The sequence below is a fragment of the Neofelis nebulosa genome, chromosome 2, assembly GCF_028018385.1.
Source record: "Neofelis nebulosa isolate mNeoNeb1 chromosome 2, mNeoNeb1.pri, whole genome shotgun sequence".
NCBI lineage: Eukaryota > Metazoa > Chordata > Mammalia > Carnivora > Felidae > Neofelis > Neofelis nebulosa.
In genome coordinates this window covers 222,308,034-222,330,948 of record NC_080783.1, presented here as the reverse complement: position 1 = coordinate 222,330,948, position 22,915 = coordinate 222,308,034, and the positions used below count along the sequence as shown (strand labels likewise).

Genomic DNA, 22,915 nt, shown 5'->3' with positions numbered 1-22,915 from the left:
AAGTTGTTGTCAAGATGTCGAAAGTGGCTGGGATCTCACGGGAAGCCTCGAGGGGCTGGAGAACCTACTTCTAAACTCACTCTCACTCGGGTCCACACTGTGTTGGCCTCTCCACAGTATAGGACAGCTGGCCTCCCCCAGAGTGAATATGGCACACACGGAACAAGATGTACCTGCAGCCTAACCTTAAAGAGACATCCCGTCACTTCTGCAGGACCTTATTGGTCACATTCACAAGGCTGCAAACCAGGAGGGGACCACTGGTGGCCTTTCAGGAAGTGGTCGACTCCAAGGCCTTTTTCCTTGACCACGGTACATCCCAGGGTGGATACAGTCTGGGGAGCAGAGACTCCAGACACAGCTGTGGGAACTTTCAGCTCAGCTTTCTCCTCTGGAAAGGAGCAGGTCCTGGAGTCAGAGTGAGGCAGAGCTTGCCAGGTGATGGGAGGCGGCTGCCGGGGCCTGGAGACAATCAGCGCGGCCACTGCAGCTTTGGCGCCAGAGCTAAGGCCTCACCTCTCACAAATCAGGGCTCCAAACAGCCCAGCCCCTCCCCTGCTCTGAATTTCCAACTGACTGCAGTTTCGTGGACCTATTCTTCTGTCACCATAGGGACTGATTCTCCAAATTCCAAAAACCTAGGATTTGCTGTCATCGATTGGTCCCACAGGCAGAAGGGACCCGGATAAACAGGGCTCCCACACCCACAGAGGCAGGCAATTCTGCTGACTGTGCATATGGATTCAGCACACATTTATTGACCCTTGATCCTTGCCAGGAACTGGGCTGGAAGGAAACGCAGATACTGAATGAGACTCTGCCTGCTTATGGAAGGGAACCGACCCAGGAGGAGGAGGTCCGTACCCCTCCCCCACTCCTACCACACAGCCTGGCCAGGAGACAGTGCTTCCTAAGTGTCTGCAAGACAAACGCTGAGACAGAAATAGCTGGCTGGGTGGGTAGGAGGCTGGAGTCAAAGGAATAACCAAGAGCCCATCTGGGGGCTGGGGGGGTGGGGGGGGGTGTGGAGGGGGCAGAAACGGGTGGAAGAGTGGGGAGTGTGGGAAGGAGAACCCCTGATGAGGGAGGGATTACTGCAAACCTGGGGCCATAACTCCTCCCACTGAGGCCTTGTAGAAACTGCTGGAGGGGGTCTGCTGGACTGGGCTGGTGTCCAGGCTGGGCGTGGGGAGGGGTGGGATGCTCTCCACAGCTGGAGGCAAGGATGCTGTTCCTGAAAACCAGGTGCCCTCAGCTGCTGAGAAGGGGCAGGCTGGGGAGGGGGCCAGCTTCAGCCTGAGCTGTGCTTGCTCAGACCTCCCGAATCTAAGCAAGAATGACACCCCTCTCAGCTATAAAAAAGAATGAGATCTTGCCATTTGTGACAACACAGATAGACCCAGAAAGTATTGTGCTAAGTGAAATGAGTCAGACAGAAAAAGATAAATACCATGTGCTTTCACTTGCAGGTGGAATCTAAAAAACAAGACAAATGATCAAAAAATAGACTCTTGGGGCACCTGGCTGACTTAATCGGAGCACGCTACTCTTGATCTCGGGGTTGTGAGTTCAAGCCCCATATATGGTGTAGAGATTGCTTAAAAAATAAAATCTTTAAAAAAACAGATTCAAATACAGAGAAACAAACTGGTGGTTGTCAGAGGGAAGGTGGGTGGGGGGCTATGTGAAACAGGCAATGGGGATTAAGAGGTACAAATTTCCAGTTATATAATAAATAAGTCCCCGGGGTGCCTGGGTGGCTCGGTCGGTTAAGTGTCTGACTCTTGTCAGTTCAGATCATGATCCTGCAGTTCGTGAGTTTGAGTCCCACATCGGGCTCTGCACCAAGCATAAGGAGCCTGCTTTGGGATTCTCTCTTTCCCTCCATGTTTGCCCCTCCCCTGCTCACACTCCCTCTCAAAATAAGTAAAATACACATTTAAAAATTTTTTTTAAATTGGGGCAGCTGGGTGGCTCAGTCAGTTAAGCGTCTGACTCTTGGTTTCGGCTTAGGTCATGATCTCGTTGTTTCGTGGGTTCGAGCCCTGCATCGGGCTCTGCGCTGGCAATGCAGAGCCTGCGGGGATTCTCTCCCTCTCTCTCTGCGCCTCCCCTGCTCTCTCTCTCTCCCAAAATAAATAAACTTCATAAATTAAAAAAATTTTTTAAATAAAATAAAATAAATAAGTCACGATGAAAAGTACAGCACAGGGAATATGCTCAATAATACTGTAATAACTTTGTACCCTGACAGACGGTGGCTACTCCAATCACAGCGAGCACTGTATGGAATTGTTGAACCACTATGTTGTACCCCTGAAATTAATGTAACATTGTACATCACCTATACCTCAAAAATAACAAAAGACACTCTTCTCAAACCTCCTGACTCCATCCAAATGAATCAAGTCAGTATGAATTGAGCCATTGCAAGCAGCTGTGAGGACAAAGGTGGTTGACACAGACATGGCCCTGGCCTCTGGAGCCCACGGAGACCGGTGGGAAAGTGGGGAGAGAATTCCAGCCAGGAGGCTGAGTTCAAAGACACAGAGATCAGAAGGGGCCTGTGTGGCTGAGGAACTGTGTGTGGTCCCCGACAGAGCCTGAGAGACCCTTGGAGGGTCCTCACTGCAAATCTCCCTTTGGCAACAGCGTTAAGACATTACCAGAAACAGGAAGTAAAGGTAGCATGGGGGTGCAGGTGGGGGTGGGAAGGACAGGGAGTAAGGCAGGCAGGAAATGGGACACCAGGGATCTGGTCTAGAGTTATCACTGCCCTTTTATGGGAGGAGGGAGAGCATGACAGCCCCAAGTTCCAGGTGATTTCCCCAGGTGGCTCTTTTTCATTTGGCCACACAGGTAGGGAGGACCCTCTCTTTCCTGCAGGGTGTGTGGGCCCCTGCTTTGTACAAACTCTACCCACCCTCCAGCCCTCCCCCCCACCAGGCTTCACATCCCCACCCCACCCCTCTTCTGCACTGAGGCCCTCCCTGAGCAACTGCTCTCCCCCAACCAAGCTGAGCTCCCTGCTCCAGCAATAGACCCTGGGCAGGTCTCTTGCCAAAGAGGGCTTCCCAGGCCTTGTTCAACTGTTCTTTCCCCACAGCCCTGCCAGAGCTGCAGCTCCGAGACAGAGGGACTACTTTGAGGTTCCCCCAGGGCCAGAATCATTGAATGTGTGTATCTCCAAGGCCCACGTGGCTGCCACCATCTAGCACCACTGACCCAGGTCCTTGACTCTCAGGGAGATGGGCAAAGCAGCCAGAGGGCAGGGATGACAGGCTTGGTGGGGACTTGGAAGTCCCTGACAGGTGAGCATGGCTGAGTGTAGGAGAACCAGGTGATTCCCGCCTACGACACGGCCACGGAGGCCACTGGAGGAGCAGCAGACTAACCTCTGTCAGTGACCCACCCTTTCTCCCTGAAGAGCCCTGGCCAAGCAGGAGGCAGGCAACCATCTGATGAACTCGGCTGCAGTTGGGAAATGAATCTTGGCTCAGCCTCAGATGGGCTCAGGGTGAGACACTCCAGTCTCAGCTTATGTGGCTCAGAACACCCCCTCGTTGCACCTGGAGCACAGCCCCCTGCAGCAGCTCAGGAAGACCTGGGACCGCAGGACAGTAACTCCAGGGCTGATGTCCAATGCTGCCTAGTATCACTGCCTGGCACTGTGTGGCTGACACAGTAGGTACTCAGGAAAAAGGCATGGGCAGGACCACCCTCCAGTCTTCTCCCACTAGCAGAGACCTCCCCTCCCAGGGCACACGTCAAGACTGCACTCTGGTGGGGGAGTACCCCTCCCCCTCCCACCGCTGGCACTAAGTGTTCTTTGCCAGTCTTGCCCCAGTTCCTTGTCCCCAGGACTCAGACACCCTCTCCTGGGCAGATGCTGCCTTGGGGCTGACTCAGTCCTGGGAGCTTTGTGTTGAAGGAACCAAGAGAACAAAGTAGGAAGTGGACCAGGCCAATGCTGAAGCTTCAGGGCAAGCTTTTGGCTCTGGCCACAGCTCAGCTGCCCAAGACAAGTGTGTGACTATGTCTCCACCTTCCAAGGTCCACAGAAGTGGGAGTGGGGTAAAGTACCTTAAAAAAACAAAAACAAACAAACAAACAAACATCTTGCCCAATGACGCTGCACAACTGCTTTCCCACGCTGGGATACATTCTGGAAAACGTGGTGACTGTCACCTTGCCGCCTGAGCCTCCTGAGGGGCCTCTCACCGCCCCCCCCCCCCCCCCAGGAGGGTCGCTGGCCTCTGAACCGTCGCAGGCGCACCAGCCAGGCTGGGCCGGGGGGGGGGGGGGGGGGGGGGGGCGGGAAGGGAAGGGAAGAAGGGAAGGGAAGAAGGGAAGGGCCGACCCGAGGGTGCAGACGACTGTGGGGAAGAGCCACCCGAAGTCCCGCCCCGGAAGTCCAGCGCAAAGTAACCAGCAGACCGCCCCCACCCCCAGCTAAGCGCTGAAAGAGACGTCAGACTAGACTCTTCACAAGGACAAAAAAAAGATAAAAACTCTCTCAACGTGGGCCCTGGAAACAAATACTCTCTGGTCCACTCCCGGCAAAGGCCGCGGCCTTAGAACGGGGTGCAGCTTCCGCCAAAGTCCTCACCGCAGCCACGGCCTCCAGGGCGCGCCCCGGCCCTGCAGGCCAGCCCTGGGGGCGGCGAGGGGCGCCCCGGTCAGGCCTGGCGGGAGCCGCAGCGCCAAGACCGACCCGGGGCGCGGCAGGGGGAAGAAGGGACCGTCAAAGGCCGCGAGCGGCGGGCAGCCGTAGACCTGGGCCGGGGGGACCGGGCGGCGCGAGGGCCCCAGCTGGCGCAGGCAGGCCGCCAGGTGGCCCAGCAGGCGAGAACGCACGTCAGCCGGGACGCCCTCGCAGCCGGCCAAGAAGCGATTCACCTCCGCCAGACACTCGTTGAAGCCGGCGCGGTACTTGCCCAGGATGGCGGGGTCAGCGCCGAGCGCAGCTGCGGGGGCGGCAGGGGACAGGCGGTCGGTTCCCGCCGCGGTGGCCCTGAGCGCCTCCCGTCACCTCCCCCTCCCGCGCCCCACCCGCGCCTCACCTGTCACCTGTACGCGTCGCAGGCTCTGCAAGTGCCTCACGGTCATCTCCAGGATGTCCGCTTTCTCCAGCTTCGAATGGCGGGCGCTCTGGGGACAGGGACGGTGTGGGCGGCTGGCAACACGGCGGCGCGCCGAGGCTCCCGGCACCCGCCCCCCCTCCGCCCCTCGATCCCACCTCCCGACCCCGACTCACATCCTTCCTGAAGGCATCCAGGACGAGGGTCTTGAGCTGCGCGAGGCTTTCGTTGATGCGCGCTCGGCGCCGCTTCTCCATGACCGGCTTGGAGGACTGCGGGCCGGGCTGTGGCTGAGTCCCGCGTGCGTCCGCCCCACCCCACGCCCCCCACCCCGCGCCCGGCAGGTCCCCACCTTTCGGTGTTCCGCCGCGCTCCGGGGCTTAGCCGGCGCTCCGGCCGGCGGCGAGGCTCTCGGCTTCCCCGAGGTCTCCGCGGGCATGGTGCGCCCCCGCGCCTCCGGGCCCGCGCGGAGCGTCGCCGGCCGCCGGGCTACTTAAGGCGGCGCGGCCGCAGGGCGTGTGAACTCGGCTCCGCATTCTTTCCCACGCTCGCGCCAGCCAATGAGCGGCTGCGCTCCCCCTCCCCGCTCCCCCCCCAGCACACTCGCGGGCTGCGCGCGGGGCCGCCCGCCCCCGGCCGCGGCCCCCGCCCCCGCCAAACGTCAGTCAAGCCTGCGCTCCGGGCCCGCGACAAAGGCCACTGGAGGCGCCCTGCCCGCGCCCGCCTCCAGCTAGGCCGGGACGACGCGGGAAGGGCGCCTGCCCCCGCCTCTGCAGCCGCGGCCGGAGCCGCACGCCTGCGCCGGGCCTCTCCGGCCAGCCCCGGGCAGCGGCCCCCGCCCCGCCCCGCCCCCCTCCCCGGGCGGGGCGGAGTCGGGGTGGCGGCGGGGGTGGGGGGGGCGCGGAGTTCACGGTGGGCGGCGCGGGAAATCCGAAAGGAGAATTCTCCAGGGGAAATGGGTCAGACGCCCCACCCCCGCCCGCCCCGGGATTGGTGAGCCTTAGTCCACAGGCCTCCCGTTTTCCTCCGCCATCGCCAGTCCCCACCAGGGCTTAGGGTCTCATCTGACCTGCCACGCGCTTAGCCTCCCGGAGTCCCCACGGCCCGCACACCTCCTCAAGGCCTGTGACACAGTGAACACCAGCCACTGGGCAGGACAGAGGTCCGCTGCCCAAGGTCATGAGGCAGGCAGGGTGGCGTCACGGGACATTTAAATTGTGACATAGAACCAATGAGGGTGCTGCTGCAGGTAGAGGGATGTCACCAGTCACGCAGGAAGATGTAAGGACGTCACCTGGTCAGGCTGGCGATGCCACCAGATAATCAGAGGTGATATCTCTGGTGAAGGTACATGGTGATAGCCCAGACAAGGGGAGGTCATGGGGCTGGTGATGTCACATTCGTCTAGATTACCCAACAGCAAAGTAGGGCTCACAAAAAATGAGGAACAGTTACTAAAATCTGCTTATTTCAGGGGTGCTGGGGGCTCAGTCAGTTGACCGTCTGACTTCGGCTCAGGTCCTGATCTCGCCTTGGTGAGTTCCAGTCCCGCATGGGGCTCTGTGCTGATGGCTCAGAGCCTGGAGCCTGCTTCTGATTCTCTTCTCTCTCTCTCTCTCTTTCTCTCTGCCCCTTCCCTGCTCAAACTCTGTCTCTGTCTCTGTCTCTCAAAAACTAAAATAACACATTAAAAAATTGTCTCTTGGGGCGCCTGGGTGGCTCGGTCGGTTAAGCGTCCGACTTCGGCTCAGGTCATGATCTCACGGTCCGTGGGTTCGAGCCCCGCGTCGGGCTCTGTGCTGACAGCTCAGAGCCTGGAGCCTGTTTCAGATTCTGTGTCTCCCTCTCTCTGTGACCCTCCCCCGTTCATGCTCTGTCTCTCTCTGTCTCAAAAATAAATAAACGTGGGGCGCCTGGGTGGCTCAGTCGGTTGGGCAGCCGACTTCGGCTCAGGTCATGATCTCGCGGTCCGTGAGTTCAAGCCCCGCGTCGGGCTCTGTGCTGACAGCTCAGAGCCTGGAGCCTGTTTCGGATTCTGTATCTCCCTCTCTCTGACCCTCCCCTGTTCATGCTTTGTCTCTCTCTGTCTCAAAAATAAAATAAACGTTAAAAAAAAAAAAATTTAAAAAAAAATAAATAAACGTTAAAAAATAAAAAATTTAAAAAAAAATTGTCTCTTTCTCTTAAAAAAAAATGTGCTATTTCAAAGTGATATAGTGGGAAAAACAGGACTATGTTTATCTTCCTGTTCCATATTGTTTTCATTTTGGGGGCTTTTTTGGTGGGTTTTGTTCTGGTTTGGGTTTTTGTCTTTTGTTTGGTTTTTGGTTTTTTAAGATTTTATATTTAAGTAATCTCTACACCGAAGGCGAGGCTCAAACTCACAAACCAGAGATCAAGAGTCGCAGGCTCTACTGACCAAGCCAGCCAGGTACTGTGATATTATTTTCATTTTGAATTATATTGCTGGCCTATACTCTTTCGAGTACTCAGAGTCTGCAGTCCACTGTGGCCTGATGGCAGTGTTGCCATCCATCCCACAGACATTTCTGGGGCTCACTGTGGGCCTGGCCAGCCCTTGGGGTGGGGGAAGCCTATCCTGGGGCTTCTAATCTGGTGGATGACAGGGCAAGCAAAATAATCATTCCTTTGGAAGTGATAGAAAGAAATGGGTGGGCTGCTGGGAGAGAAGAAATCTTTCTTTTCACCTCACGTCAAGGTGGGATCTTCTGCGGAGAATGCAGCTTTGCAAGGCCCCAGGGTGAGGGAGTGGCATCCCTAGAATTCGAAAGGGACCACAGAGGCCAAGGGAGGAGGGGAAGGGGCGGGCAGAGGCTTCTGGCTCCAGGAAGGATCTGAGAGCCTCAGGGGCCTTTTCTGAGCAAGGCAATGAGCCAAATGGCAGTTCGGAAAGGGTTGCCTCCACTGTTAAGGGTCTCCATAGTGAGTGTCGTTGGTGCTGCCCCCTGACCCAATCAATACCCATTCCTGGGGTCCCACTTTGGGGTCCCATCCAGAGGCCTTCGTCCCATTCCGAGGCTGATTCTAGTGTAGTGCCAGGCAAAGATTGCCCCTGCCCTCTACCGATGCCTCCCACAGTCGGCCTGGGGTGCAGGGATGGGGCAGGGGGCAGCTAAAGTTCTCCCCACCACACAGTCGCACACGGGCACCCAGATGAGGCTACCCATTCCCCTTTCCGGCCTCAGAGGAGCATGTGGGAGAAGTGGAGGGGACATTGGAAAGCCGCTGGGGTCAGGCAGGGTTCTTCCGAAGGGGACCCCACCCCCCCACCCTGCTAGCACGAAAAGCCTGGGAGCGTGATTGGTCCGGCGGTACAGGCCTGGCTCAGACTAGTCTTGCTGTCGAGGAGGTGGAGGTCATGAGGATTCCAGAGGACAGAAGCCCGCGGGCGCCCTCGGTGGCCACTGGCGCCTCCTCCTCTTTCCAGGAGTGATGGAGGAAGCTGCCTCCAGGACCAGATGTGGGTGGGCTCTGGGAGGCCCCTAGCCTCCTGTGGAGGCCAGATAGGCAGGGGATTCAGACTGGAAGGAGAGGCCTGAGGAACTACGTTTTTGGCCATTCTTTCCCTCACTAGTTGTTAGATGGGCTGACTTACCTTCCTATACCTGCGTCCTCGCCTGTAAAATGAGTCATCTTTCTATTTATTCCAGGATTATTGGGAAGATAAATGAGACCCTATTCTGAAAGCGCGCAGCACATAGAACTGGGTACATGTCAGCTACCTTGTTGTTACTTCCCCAGGGGAGCAGGTGGGAGACAACTGGATAGAGGGGCGACTGAGGCAGGGAGAGACAACTGGATAGAAGGGAGACCCAGGCAGGGGGAGACAACTGGACAGAGGGGAGACTGAGGCAGGGGGAGATAACTGGGTAGAGGGGAGACCAAGGCAGGGAGAGACAACTGGGTAGAGGGGAGACTGAGGCAGGGGGAGACAACTGGGTAGAGGGGAGGCCCAGGCAGGGGGAGACAACTGGGTAGAGGGGAGGCCCAGGCAGGGGGAGACAACTGGATGAGGGGAGACCGAGGCAGGGAAAGACAACTGGGTAGAGGGGAGACCCAGGAAGGTGGAGACAACTGGACAGAGGGAAGACTGAGGCAGTGGGATGCCTGTCCTCAGCTTCATCATGTGCCCCACAGTGCTCTCTACACTCTGAGCACGCCCTAGGCTCATCCTCAGACACTGGCCAGAGAGGGAAGCAGGCCCCCACCCAGGGTCTCCAGGGGCCTGTGTTTTGGCCTTCCCAGCCCCAGCCAGCCAGGAGCCCTCTCTAGGCCAGAGCTTTCCCAACGGCACTTTCCTCACTGGGAAAGGCCACAGGGCCGCACCCCCGCTATCTGTATGGTCTTGTCTCTCTGGGCCATTGTCCCTCAGACTGCCTCTGCAAGGAAGCACAGACTGGTGCCATGGAAAGCCCGCAAGGAGGGGTCCCATGGAAAGGCCTGGCGTAGGTATTGTAGCCAATAGCCCAGTCGTCTCGGCAAACACGTGAGTGAACCCCTAACCCGAAGTTGCCATGCCACCCACTTTATGTTTTCCCAGCTGCCCTGTGTGCTCTGCTCCAATTGTTTTTAACTATTTTTAATAGTTCATTTGTTTTTGAGAGAGAGAGAGAGGGAGCGACTGAGCGCAAGTGGGAGAGGGGCAGAGAGAGAGAGGGGGACAAAGGAACCGAAGCAGGCTCTGTGCTGGCAGCATAGAGCCTGCTACGGGGCTCAGACTCACGAATCATGTCATCACGACCTGAGCTGGAGTCAGATGTTTGCCTGACTGAGCCCCCCAGGCCCCCCTCTGTTCCAATTCTTGATTCACAGGACAGTTGTTTACTGTGACATCTTGAGATCATTTGCTACGGTAGTAGGAACTGGGATAGCTGGATGGACCAAGCCCTGGACCCTGGGAGAGGGGCCCTTTCCTCCCACTCACCTCTTCCTCGATGTCCTCATTCCCTATTTTCTTCAGCTTTCTTAATTTTTTGAAGTTTATTTATTTATTTTGAAAGAGTGAGAGAGAGCTCACGTGCGTGCACGAGAGAGGGACAGAGAGAGAGAGAGAAAGAGAAAATCCTGAGCAGGCTCTGTATCAGCACAGAGCCCGATGCAGGCCTTGATCTCATGTGAGATCAAGGTCTGAGCCGAAACCAAGAGTCAGATGCTTAACTGACAAAGCCCCCCAGGCGCCCCTCCAACCCTTACAGAGGCTCAGTGGTTTTGAGCCCCGGCTTTCCATCTGATGAGGTGCTTCTTGGAGCCATCAAAGGTCAGCTGTCTGTCTTTTGTACCCAGGCCCAAGTGGGCCAAGCCCCAGGTGGCTGATGGTCCAGTGGGCATCGCCGGGGCCCGCCGGTGGTCGTGCGGAGTGGGGGGGGGGGGGGGCAAAGCAAGATAGTCAGTGTGGGAGTTTGTGGGGAAAGACAGAGGTATCTTCTAGGCCAGACCTGGGACTCCAGCCTTGTGGGCAGGAGGTCTCACATAGGCCACTGTGAGCATTCCACATGACAGTATTCAGCCAATGTCCCTTGAGGGCCTGTGAAGTGCTGTCTACCGATAAACAGCCCCATCCCCCTCCACCACAAATTTTGACATGGGGTTAACAACTGTATTTACACCCTGCCCCTCACATTCCTCAGGCGCATGGATTCCAGAACATCAGAGACACCACAGACCCACCACCTGCCCCTGTCCCCCTCCCCCCCCACCCCGCCCCGCGTACCCTCTTCTCCTGCCAAGAGACAGCAGCCCATTGGCTCAGGCAGCTGGGACCAGAGCTGTCCAGTGACCAGGCTAGAACTGTTGCAGTTTCTCTCCTGCAAGGTGGGAGTTAGGGGCTGAGTCTTTTATTGGTGTTTGCTGGAATTGTAAAGTGACAGAGGCCAGGGCTGATGGGATCCAGGATGCAAGATAGAGGTGAGGGAAGCATAATGCCCAGGACCCAGGCAGAGGCCAGGAGCACAGGCCGCGGACGCTGTTTAACATTCCAGGACGACCCTCATCTTCTGTGGCCAGAGGGGCATCTTCGTCCCTTACGGGACCTGGAACCGACACACCTTCCCTCAGCTCCCAAATACTTCCCCCCAGCACCCGCTGAATGACAGCACCGCCCCCCAGCACCTGCTGGGTGACAGCACCGCCCCCCAGCACCCGCTGAGTGACAGCACTGACCCCCAGTACCCGCTGAGTGGTCAGGGTGTTATCAATGCTTTCACCCAAACCTGAGCACTGACACCTCTCTACATTTGGGAGGTGACAGAAGCCCCTCCAAGCTCTGTCTGCATGGGACGCTGCCTGGCCCACTGGCTCCCCCGGGTGCTGCTGTTCATTCTTCTTGGACTGCTGCACCTGGTGAGAGGTGAGCTTCCTTGTGCCTCCTCTTTGGCACTTCCAGACCTGTCTCTTTCCTAGCACAAAAGCCCCAGATTTGAACCTCATATCATCAGATCTTAACTTGTTGAAGTTGTCTGCATGCCTGGGGGCTTCCCTAAAATCCTTCCTGTTTTACTCCTGATTCCCTGTCACTTTCCCCGACCACTCCTGTCATAGTTCCTGGTGATCTCAGAATCCACGGGGGATTCTCCAGCCTTCTGTACATCCTCCCCTTCAGCAGTCCTGTCACCTTCCCAGCTGGCCACTTGCTCCCCTGGCCAGGGTCCTTCCCACAACCGCAGCCTCTCCACAGCCCAACCTCAAGGCCCACATTCTCTGACGAGTTCCCGGCCTTGCAGCTCGTGGCCTCCACTCCCCTTTAGCCCCGCCGAGATCTGCGGTCCTTGGATAAGACCCAGGTTAGTACTTTCTCACCCCCGATGGCCTTTCCCTCCTCTGTATCAAGAGAGACTCTCCAGATCAGCCACTGCGCCTGCTCCCTAACCCTACCCCCCTCCTCCTGCTTCATCGTATTCACTTGGCCAAACCATAACCCATGTTAAAGCCCGGCTATCTTGGGGCGCCTGGGTGGCGCAGTCGGTTAAGCGTCCGACTTCAGCCAGGTCACGATCTCGCGGTCCGTGAGTTCGAGCCCCGCGTCAGGCTCTGGGCTGATGGCTTGGAGCCTGGAGCCTGTTTCCGATTCTGTGTCTCCCTCTCTCTCTGCCCCTCCCCCGTTCATGCTCTGTCTCTCTCTGTCCCAAAAATAAATAAAAAACGTTGAAAAAAAAATTTTTTTAAAAAAAAAAAGCCCAGCTATCTTTGTGTCTTTGTTCCTTCTCACAGTTGGTGGATCTGGGCGGTGCCGGTGGCTTCCCCAGGGCCCCACTCATGCTGTCAGCTGAGGGTCAGCTAGGCTGCGGGGATACAAGTGGCACTATGTATGGACACGTGGGGTTGTGGTCACCGGGCTTCTGGCGCTCTGCCACGTGGCCCCATCCTGCCCAAGCCGGACCAGTTTCCTCACGTGGCTTGGCCAACATTTCAGAAGGGTGAAGCGGAAACTCAGGGTCTCTTGAGGCCTGGGCTACAGGAGTCACACGGTGAAACTTCTGCCAACATTTCATCAGCTGAGGCAGGTCACGAGGCCAGCCAGATTCAAGAGTGAGATGCCGCGGCCGTGTTTCTCTATCAGTCACGTCAATCTTCTGACATCCTGTAGCTGCATGTGGCCAGAGAGGCACCGAGCCACTGATCAGCCTTGCCTTACACTCTGGACCACGGGCCTCTCGTGGCTCTGATGCTGCCCAGGCGTCTTCCATTTCCTGGCCCCTCCCCAGCGTGCTCCTGAACAGCTCTAGCACACTTTTGGTCTCTCTCCCACCCACAGGGCCTCCTCCCTGTCCTGCTCCCATCTGATATGGAGCTGAGGACACACAGGCCTGCAGATCACACGTCCTTTGGTTGAGCCCCATGCTCTGCGTGTACTGGTGCTTCCCGCACGAGGCTGGTACCTGGCACCATCCCCTCTCTCTGCACCCTCAATCCCTCTCCCTGTGCATTCATTCCCATTTTGCTGTTCAGGGTTAGAAAAGCACACACGGCATCAACTTATCAGGTCCCCACCTCACTTTCCATCTACCGCTGCTGCTCTGTGGCAAAGGTCCCAGAGTGACCACCTACCTCGTGAACCCATTTCCTCTCCTCCCTTCTGTCCAACTCTCTCCCGGTCTGACAAGACTCTATGGACACCAAGCTCACCAAGGTCACCAGGATGTCCCTGTGGCTGATCTAGTAGTGACGAGGTGCCTACACATCCCTCACTGCTTCTTAGACCTGTCAACCCCTGATTGCCCTCCTGCCTCACTGCCACTCCTTCTGCCTTTCTGATTTCTCCATGAGTCCTCACTCTCTCTGTGTGTCCCCACTCCCTTGCACACCTCACTGAGGCTCCTGCTGGTGGCACTCCAATTGGTATCCACAGCCTGGGCTTACCCATGAACCCCAGGCTGTATCCTTTACCTGATTTTAAGTCTAATAGGCATTTCGACCGCAACATGCCCATAACCAAGTTCCTGATAGTGTCCTATGGTGTCGGATTTTGACTGATGCTCTTAGTTTCACACCCAACCTGGAGTTCCCACCCACTAGGAGGCCCTGACCACAGGGGCACAGGTGAGGAGGTCAACCTCCCTCTGGACTACTTTTGACCTGCCTCTACCCTGCACAGCCCCAGCCTCTTCCCTCCGGCCCAGCCTCTCACCTGCACTGACTAGCGGGTGTCTTCATGTTCTCCCGTGTAGCCTCAGGCTTCTGATGCCTTGTGAATAAGTCTTTACACTAATTTCTCTGTTTAGACAACCGGGGCGGGCAGTGTCTCTGCCTGGCGATTGGGCCTGACTGAGGCTCCTTGCCTCCTCTGCGTCTGGCCTTTCTTGGAATTCTCAGACCAGCATTCTGCCGTCACGCTTAACACTTGGAGTCCACTCCCCACACTGGCCCATCAGGCCCTACTGCAGCTCTAGCTCCCTGATATATCCGAACGCCACTTCTGGCCCTTTGCTCTCCTGCCACTGACTGTGTCACCGTCACCTTTTGCCTGGATTTTCACAGAATCTCCTGATTGGTCTCCAGCTCCCTTCCTGACCCAAGGTCTTTCACTTCATGCAGCTGTCCTGATGATCTTGTCAGGCCTGAGTGGAATCAGGCCAGGACCCTCCATGGTGAAAGCCTGGTGTGTTCAGTGGCCATCCACATGCCCTACTACTCTGCATCCACTCTCCAGCCTCACCGCCTCGCTCATGTGCAGACACACGCCTGCCTCAGGGCCTTTGCAGCATCTGTGTCTCTGCCTGGGAAGCTCTTCCCTCCCTGAGGCGTTTACTCAAAGGCCACTTTGGTATCTCCTCTCTGCCTCCCCCACTTCAGGACTTCCACTCCCCACTTTCCTGCCCTTTCTCCTTCCTGCTTATCCCTGTCAACAACGTGTGCCATCTGCACCTCCCCATCCCGTGTGATGTCTGTTCATCACACTAGAACATGAGCTCCATCTTGTCCAGGGTGGTACCTGGCATGTAGCCTTGTACTCTGTAAAGACGCGTTGGCCAAATGAATGAGTGACAGAGGTGGTATCTCCCAACGTCCAGGCAATGATACCGTCTTTCCCCAAAATCAGTGTGGTGACCGTTCCACTGGCATCTGAGCAATGGAGGGATACCCTCCGATATCTGATGTCAAAATATGATTTTCAAGGCAAAAAAATCCCAAAAGGCAAACACGACTCCCATGCAAATGCAGAGCGAGCCCATGTCCAGTGTCTGTTTAGCTCACCAAAGAGGAAACCAACAGGTTCCAAGAGGCTTTGAGGGAGGAGTACAGGTCAGTACAACACTGGCAGATGTCACATGGGGCAGCAAGACTGTGTTTCTCCGGGATTGATGTCCCCTGTGTCTGGTGGGACGGATGTCTACACCGTATTAACTTGTAACTTCAAGGATATCAGCAAAGGCACTTCCAGAGAGACCTTCAAGGATAGGAAGGATCCTTGTGCCTGATTTCCAAGTTGAGGATAATTTTCTTAACACTAAGAACTGGTGGCCTCTCTCCCAACCATCCCACCTGAGTCTCCTCCTCCCCACTTTGGCCCCAAGGCCCAGATCCCAACCAGGTAGAGTGAAGGATTGTGTGGTGTGGCTCAGGGCAAGGGCTAGACCTCATGGGGTATCGGGGCTTTGTCTCCTGAGGCGAATTCTGTGGAGAGGGAGGATACGATGGCTGATCCTTCCTTCTCTTCCCCCTCCCACCTCTTCCTCTTCCATCGAAAGCGTGTGCGGAACAGGTCAGGCCCACAGATGCATCCCATTGGATTTTCTGTTTTGTGTCCTTCGCCATCAGCCTTGGGTTGGTCAGGTGCCTGCTGTTTCCCTGCCGGGTCTGGGGTGAAGGGATGAAAGTGTCATTTAGTGGCAAGGGACATTAGGGAGGCTGGTTGGGCACAATCCAAGCCCCTCCTCCCCTTGACGGTACCTCCAGCACAATGGGCCCTGGGTCTCCACACTGCAGACTCCAGGCCTTGTTTTCATGTGGTTCAGAACTCAGGAGACTTGTCCCTAGCACACAGGTGGCCACATAGGATTACAGGGTGTGTCTGGATCTTGGGGCCATGGGGAGCAGAGTCCAGGTGCGCTTCTTCCTTGCCCTCACCAGCTCCTGTGGGTTTGAAGTAAGTCCAGTGCCCCCCACCTTGTTCCTCCCATACCACGGCTCCAAGTCACTGCCTCCCCAGGTTAGCACAACCCCTGCATCTCAGGTCTGCCTTCTACTTCTCTTCCCCCACCACCCCACCCCCCATAGGCCATCCCTGTAGCAAAAGGAATCTTTCTCATCTGCAGACTATCTCTTGACTTCCCTGAGGACCAACCACCCCTATCCCAGAATCTGTTTGGAGGAGAACCGGACATGGGGCTGTTTGAGTGTCCCTCTAGGATAGCTGGTCAGTGTGGGGATAGCAGCTTTATTTCCACTCTCTGTCCTCCACTGAGTCCTGTTTTCCCTAGACACCCATTACAAGGAGCTGTGGCTAGGAGAGGGATGTGTCCACCGAGTGGGTGGTGAGGCTCTTGCATGAGAAGGGATGGGGTCCAGGACAGTGAGGTCGTGGCCCAGGTCAGGGGATCCTCGGCCTTCCTAGTGCTGGGTGGAGAAACAGAGTGACACTTTTCCCTCAGAGCACGGAAAGGAGGGGCTGCCTATTTAATGAGCTCAGCCAGCAGATATTTACAACTAATTAGACTTCAACAATAAGTGGAAATTTGGCCCACCCAGTGTCTCTGACAACACTTTTCCTGGTCAGCCACGGTGACCAACGTCATGGTGTGCCTGGGCTTCCAACATCTGTCCATCAGGAGGTCTGTGGGGGCAGCCCACCCTCATCATTCCACAGTGCATGACCTTCGAACTGTGACCAAAGGCCCTTAGCTAATCAGACGTCATCCAGGATGATCGTCTCAGGGAGCAGTGGTTGGCCAGGTGGAAAGGTAGGGGAAAGGAATCAGATCTGAATGAGAGCAAAGATTGTTGTGTCTCATTAAAAGGTAAACTCAAAAATAAAACAAACTCAAAATGGATGAAAAGGCCTAAATGTAAGACAGGAAGCCATCAAAATCCTCGAGGAGAAAGCAGGCAAAAACCCTTTTGACCTTGGCCACAGCAACTTCTTATTCAACACGTCCCTGGAGGCAAGGGAAACAAAAGCAAAAATGAACTACTGGGACCTCATCAAAATAAAATCTACAGGGGCGCCTGGGTGGCGCAGTTGGTTAAGCGTCCGACTTCAGCCAGGTCACGATCTCGCGGTCCGTGAGTTCGAGCCCCGCGTCAGGCTCTGGGCTGATGGCTCGGAGCCTGGAGCCTGTTTCCGATTCTGTGTCTCCCTCTCTCTCTGCCCCTCCCCCGTTCATGCTCTGTCTCTCTCTGTCCCAAAAATAAATTAAAAAAAAAAAAAATAAAAATAAATAAATAAATAAAATAAAATCTACAAAGCGCTGCACAGTGAAGGAAACAACAAAACTAAAAGGCAACCGACAGAATGGGAGAAGATATTTCCAAATCACATATCAGATAAAGGGTTAGTATCCAAAATCTATTAGAACTTATCAAACTCAACACCCAAAAAACAAATAATCCAGTGAAGAAATGGGCAAAAGACATGAATAGACACTTCTCCAAAGAAGACATCCAGATGGCCAACCGACACATGAAAAAATGCTCAGCATCACTCATCACCAGGGAAATACAAATCAAAACCACAATGAGATACCACCTCACACCTGTCAGAAAGGCTAACATTAATAACTCAGGCAACAGCGGATGTTGGCGAGGATGCAGAGAAAGAGGATCTCTTTTGCGTTGTTGGTGGGAATGCAAGCTGGTGCAGCCGCTCTGGAAAACAGTATGGAGGTTCCTCAAAAATTAAAAATAGAACTACCCTACAACCCAGCAATTGCACTACTAGGTATTTATCCGAGGGATACAGGTGTGCTGTTTCGAAGGGACACATGCACCCCAATGTTTATAGCAGCACCATCGACAATAGCCAAAGTATGGAAAGAGCCCAAATGTCCATCGATGGATGAATGGATAAAGAAGATGTGGGATATATATACGATGGAGTATTACTCGGCAATCAAAAAGAATACAATCTTGCCATTTGCAACTACATGGATGGAACTAGAGGGTATTATGCTAAGTGAAATTAGTCAGAGAAAGACAAATACCATATGACTTCACTCATATGAGGACTTTAAGAGACAAAACACATGAACATAAGGGAAGGGAAGCAAAAATAATATAAAAACAGGGAGGGGGACAAAATGTAAGAGACTCTTAAATATGGAGAACAAACAGAGGGTTACTGGAGGGGTTGTGGGAGGGGGGATGGAGTAAATTGGTAAGGGGCATTAAGGAATCTACTCCTGAAATCATTGTGGCACTATATGCTAGCTTGGATGTAAAATAAATTAATTAATTAATTAATTAATTAATTAAAAAAAGGTACAGGTGGTAGATTTGCAACTAATAGAAGAGTCTGGGCTGTGAGACTAAAACCTCTATGAGATAAGAACTGTGGACATTCTTGGAAAGGTTTTTTTATTGTTGCAGTTTTTAGATAGTGAAGGGTTTAAAAATAAAATCAAGTATGTTAAATGACTTGAAAAGTTTTAAAGGTTTAAGGAAGTTTAAGTTAGTTTGTAAATGAGACAAAATATTAACTAAAGGTCCCCTTATAAGCGACCATTATAATTTCATAAGTAGAATATTAATGTTTGAGACTAGAACTTATATATTTGTGGCCATATTATTAGGTGCATACAAGTTTACAGTTATTTTCTTTTACCAGTGAACTCAAACTTTTATTGTTACCTTCTGTATCTCTGTGACACTTTGCATATAAAGTTTCTTTGTTGATATGTTAATAAAATTGTTAATATGGCTACAACTGCTTCATTTTAGTTAATAGTCATGTGGTATGTTTCTTCCCATCCTTCTACTTTCAAATTTCTTGTATCCTTGTGTTTCAGGTGATTCCTGTCTTCTGTAAGCTACATAAAATTAGATTATTTTTAACCAGCCTGACAATACTGGTCATTTAGTCCCCCTGGATTTCAGACTTCTTGCCATTGTTTCAAGCCCCCCAGTCTGTGGCAGTTTGTTATGACAGCCCCAGGAACTGAGACAGGTTCTGTCAGTTTGTTTCCTTAATGACTTTGCATTTAGTTCCTCCTATCAAAAGCAGGAAGACAACTGCTTCCCAACAATGGGACGAAGTAACTAAAAGAAAACGAAGAGTCTAGTGCCATTATGTCAGTATTAAGAAATCAGAAGACATTGGGGCACCTGGGTGGCTCAGTTGGTTGAGCGTCTGACGTCTGCTCAGGCTGTGATTTCACAGTCGTGGGTTCGAGCCCCGCATCAGGCTCTGTGCTGACACTTGCTCAGAGCCTGGAGCCTGCTTGGATTCTGCGCCTCCTTCTCTCTCTGCCCCTCCCCCGCTCATGTCTGTCTCTCTGTCTCTCTCAAAAATAAATAAACATTTAAAAAATTTAAAAATATATTTTAAGGAATAAGGAAAAGGGAATTTAAAAAAAGTTAACACATCCTACTCTCACCATTTTGTAACCTGCTTCATTCAAATAGTATATCATAAACATTTTTCCATATTAATAGATACTTTTATGCAAAACAATTTTTAATGGCTACATGTGTTTCCCATAGCATAATGAATCCATTATAGTATAGAGGGGAATTTAATCAATCCCATATTGTTGAATATTTAGGTTGTTCCCAAATTTTTGCTAATACGAATAGCATATAGCAGGCGTAAGTTAGCTCAAAATAAATAAAATTTAGGTAAATAAGAAAGTAAATAATTTTTGAAATAAAAAAAGTAAAAGAGTGGAAAAATAAATGTTGTGAATATAAATCTTTGCCATCTCATTTCCCCATTTTCACCACCCACCTCCCAAATCTCATGGGACTCCAAAATTGTGAACACACAAAAACCAGAGGGGTTTAATTTTTCTTCTTTTTATTATTTTAAGTTTATATCTTGACTCATTCCTCACATAAGTAATATTGGTATTGTAAAAAGAAAACCACAAATGTTTATTGAGATAAAGAATACAGAATGTGAAAATCTCCCCCATCTCCCCCAAATGACCATTGTTAGACATGGTATTGATATCTTCTGATTTCTTTTTTTTTTTTTTTTACATTTATTTATTTTTGAGAAACAGAGTGAGACACAGCGTGAGCGGGGGAGGGGCAGAGAGCCTGTCAGCACAGAGACTGTCGAAGTGCTCGAACTCACAAACCCTGAGATCATGACCTGAGCCGAGTGGGAAGCTTAACAGACTGAGCCACCCAAGTGTCCCAATGTGTGTTTTTAGCTTTGTTTTTCTGAGGTGAAATTCACATAACAAAAATGTATCCATTTTAAAGTGTATAATTTAGTGTCAGTATATTTACAACGTTGTGCAACCATTACCTCTACCTAGTTCCAAAACATTTTATCACCCCCAAAGGAGGCCTCATATCCATAAAGCAATCACTCCCTGTTCCTGCTCTCATCCAATGCCTGGAAATCCCTACTGGGCCCTATGGATTTGCTTATTGTGGGTATTTCATATAAATAGAATCATATAATATGTGGCCTTTTGTATCTGTCTTCTTTCACTTAGCATAATGTTTTCAAGGTTCATCCATGTTGTAGCAGTTATCAGTACTTTATTCCTTTTTATGGTTCAGTAACATTCTATTGTAAGGGTGTATCGTGTTTTGTTTCTGCATCCATCTGTTGATGGATTTGGTTGTTCCCACAGTTTCTACCTTTTGTCTATTGTAAATAGTGGTGCTATGAACATTTGGTTACAATATTTGTTTGAACACCTGTGTTCAATTCTTTTGGGCATATACCTAGGAATGGAATTGCTGGGTCATATGAAACTCCTGTTTAACTTTTTGAGGAGTGACTACACTGTTTTCCACAGTGGCTGGGCCATTTTATATTCCATCAGCAATAATATGAGGGTTCCAATTTCTCTACATGCTCCTCAACACTTCCTATTGTTCTTTTTGAATTATTATTATGTTATACTAATATATTATTATTATTATAGTTATGCTATGATAAGGGTATGACATAATATCTCATTGTGATTTTGATTTGAATCTCCCTAATGGCTTTTCCCTAATGGCTAATGAAGTTGAGCAGGTTTTCATGTGGTTTTGGCCATTGATATATTCTACAGAGAAATATCTATTCAAACATTTGTCCAATTTTTAATTGAGTTGCTTATCTTTTTATGGTTGAGTTATAAGAATTCTTTATATATTATGGACACTAGACCCTTATCTGACATATGATTTCCAAACATTTTCTTCCATTTTGAGAACAATCTTTTCACCTTCTGGATAGTGACCATTAGTTCATTTTTATAGAAAATAAGAGATACATCTCTTTCATTAAAAAAAAAAAAAAAACTACCTGAAGAAACATTGTCCGAAACCAATGGTGATTATCTCTGGGTAGTTTGGATTGCCACTCTTTTGTTATTTCTGAATCAAATGTGGCAATGTGTTCCGTACTTACTAATTTTGCAAATTGGTAAATGGAAAGTGAAAGTTCTAATCGTTAGCTCATGTTATTGCGACTTCTGTGCATCTTGTAAAGGACCTGAAGTGATGGACATTTAGGGGGGTTCTGAATGCACACAGGGGCAGGGTCCTGAGTGCTGGGGCAAGTGGATAGTCCCGGCTTTTACCCTTGTCATTCTGTTTTGTTTCTGTCACTCACGGGGCACACCTTGGGAAAAGGAAACTGAAACTGAAGCTGAATTCAGCCACTGGTGAGGCTCTCTTCCCGACACTGCCCCCTGACGTGCACAGCTCAGGTTCATAAAAGGGCTGAGCCGCAGGGGAGCTGGAAGCTGAGAGGCAGCCTCCTCGACTGTGCCTGTGGAGGACCTGGTGCCAGAGCCTACAGCCATGGTGAGGGGGGGTTTGCCGGGTGGGGGCAGGTGGGCTCTGTACCAGTCGATTTTCCCATTTCATCGCTGGGGTCTCCCAGGGGTGGAGCACTCACTGTGTGCCAGGCAAGTGGAGGTGCTCAGAGCTCCCTCAGGTCCCTAATCGTGCGGGGTGGTGGACAGAGCTCCTTCTGACGCCAGGGTCTGAGTCTTGGAAAGTGTGTTTTGCCCAGTGTTTAACCCCGAGATCCCTGGGCATTGGCACAGAGGGGCATCTTCGTGGGTTAAGGGAGGTGAGGTGATGGTTGCGAGTGGCTGCCTTTCTTCTGGAAATGCTCCTTGCTCGCCTCCAGCACCTGGGGTCCCTTTCCTGGTGGGTGGGGAGGAGAGCAGCATCCCCAGCCCCTAGGAGCTTGCCCTGTGGCCAATGCCATGCATGCAGTGGCTCCAGGACTGATGCCAGGGTCTGTAAGTCTGTGTGATGTCCACAGGGCGGGGACCTGAAGGTGAAAATGCTGGGGGGTGACGAGTTCCTGGTGCCCCTGAGAGACAACATGCTGGCTTCGGAGCTGAAGCAGCAGATCGCCCAGAAAACTGGCGTGCCCGCATTCCAGCAGAGACTGGCCACCCACCCTGGCGGCACAGTGCTGCGCGATGGGGTTCCCCTCCTCAGCCAGGGCCTGAGCCCCGGCAGCACGGTCCTGCTGGTGGTGCAGAGCTGCAAGGACCCCCTGAGCATCCTGGTGAGGAACCACAAGGGTCGCACCATTGCCTACGAGGTCCGGCTGACGCAGACGGTGGCTGAGCTCAAGCAGCAGATATGCCAGCAGGAGCATGTGCAGGCTGACCTGTTCTGGCTGACCTTCGAGGGGAAGCCCATGGAGGACCAGCACCGGCTTGGGGAGTATGAACTCACACCCCAGTGCACTCTGATCATGAATTTGCGCCTGCGGGGTGGGTGAGGCAGGACCAGGACAGCAGCGCGGAGGGCTGCCCACCCAAGTCCCTGACCAAGTGTGGGTAATAAAAGTTGACGCAAAATTAAACGTCTCCTTCCGTTTCTGCCCTCCTCCTTCCCCCAGCACCCCTCGCTTCTGCACCCTTACTGATGAGGCTGGGGGAGGGGCAGAGGAGGAAGTGGGATAAGGAGACCCAGGGTCACCGGGTGGTCATTAGGCTGCATTTGCCAAGTAAGTTGAGGCACAAGTCTAATGAGATCAAAAAAGTGACCCACTCCCAGCCACTCCTCGGAGAAACTGAAGATGTCCCCTCACCTTTGAGAAATTAAATTCTAGAGAAAGAAGAGACATATCTGTTGGCGCGCACCCCTACCTCCAGGCTGAGCCTCAGTCAGCCCCTGCATAACTGATTCCCATCCCCCACATCTGGGTCAGCAGACAGTACAGGGAGGGAAAGGTGTGGTCAGGT

The 22,915-nt window shown here is 52.7% G+C and overlaps 2 protein-coding genes and 1 long non-coding RNA gene across 5 annotated transcripts; 2 read left to right on the top strand and 1 right to left on the bottom strand.

Moving 5' to 3' along the window:
• Positions 1-4,484: 4,484 nt before the first annotated feature.
• HES4 (hes family bHLH transcription factor 4) lies at positions 4,485-6,270 on the bottom strand. 3 transcript variants are annotated; one of them, XM_058719526.1, is made up of 4 exons: positions 6,151-6,270; positions 5,258-5,353; positions 5,064-5,151; positions 4,485-4,967 (listed from the first exon to the last, which is right to left on the bottom strand). In XM_058719526.1, exons 2-4 carry the CDS (start codon positions 5,336-5,338, stop codon positions 4,606-4,608), a joined length of 531 nt encoding a protein of 176 aa, XP_058575509.1. In that variant the 5' UTR covers positions 5,339-5,353; positions 6,151-6,270; the 3' UTR covers positions 4,485-4,605. The 3 variants fall into 3 exon arrangements, with proteins under 3 accessions (XP_058575509.1, XP_058575507.1, XP_058575508.1); XM_058719524.1 differs by lacking the exon at positions 6,151-6,270 and adding an exon at positions 5,434-5,891; XM_058719525.1 differs by lacking the exon at positions 6,151-6,270 and adding an exon at positions 5,467-5,890 and having other exon boundaries at positions 5,258-5,354.
• On the top strand, positions 6,003-8,804 carry LOC131505685 (uncharacterized). The gene is made up of 3 exons (XR_009258511.1): positions 6,003-6,616; positions 7,450-7,512; positions 8,753-8,804. It is a non-coding gene; the product is annotated as an uncharacterized LOC131505685 (long non-coding RNA).
• Positions 8,805-21,376: 12,572 nt separating this feature from the next.
• ISG15 (ISG15 ubiquitin like modifier) lies at positions 21,377-22,533 on the top strand. Its single transcript, XM_058719522.1, has 2 exons — positions 21,377-21,509; positions 21,979-22,533. The coding sequence occupies exons 1-2, from the start codon at positions 21,507-21,509 to the stop codon at positions 22,447-22,449; spliced, it is 474 nt and encodes a 157-aa protein (XP_058575505.1). The 5' UTR covers positions 21,377-21,506; the 3' UTR covers positions 22,450-22,533.
• Positions 22,534-22,915: the final 382 nt, after the last annotated feature.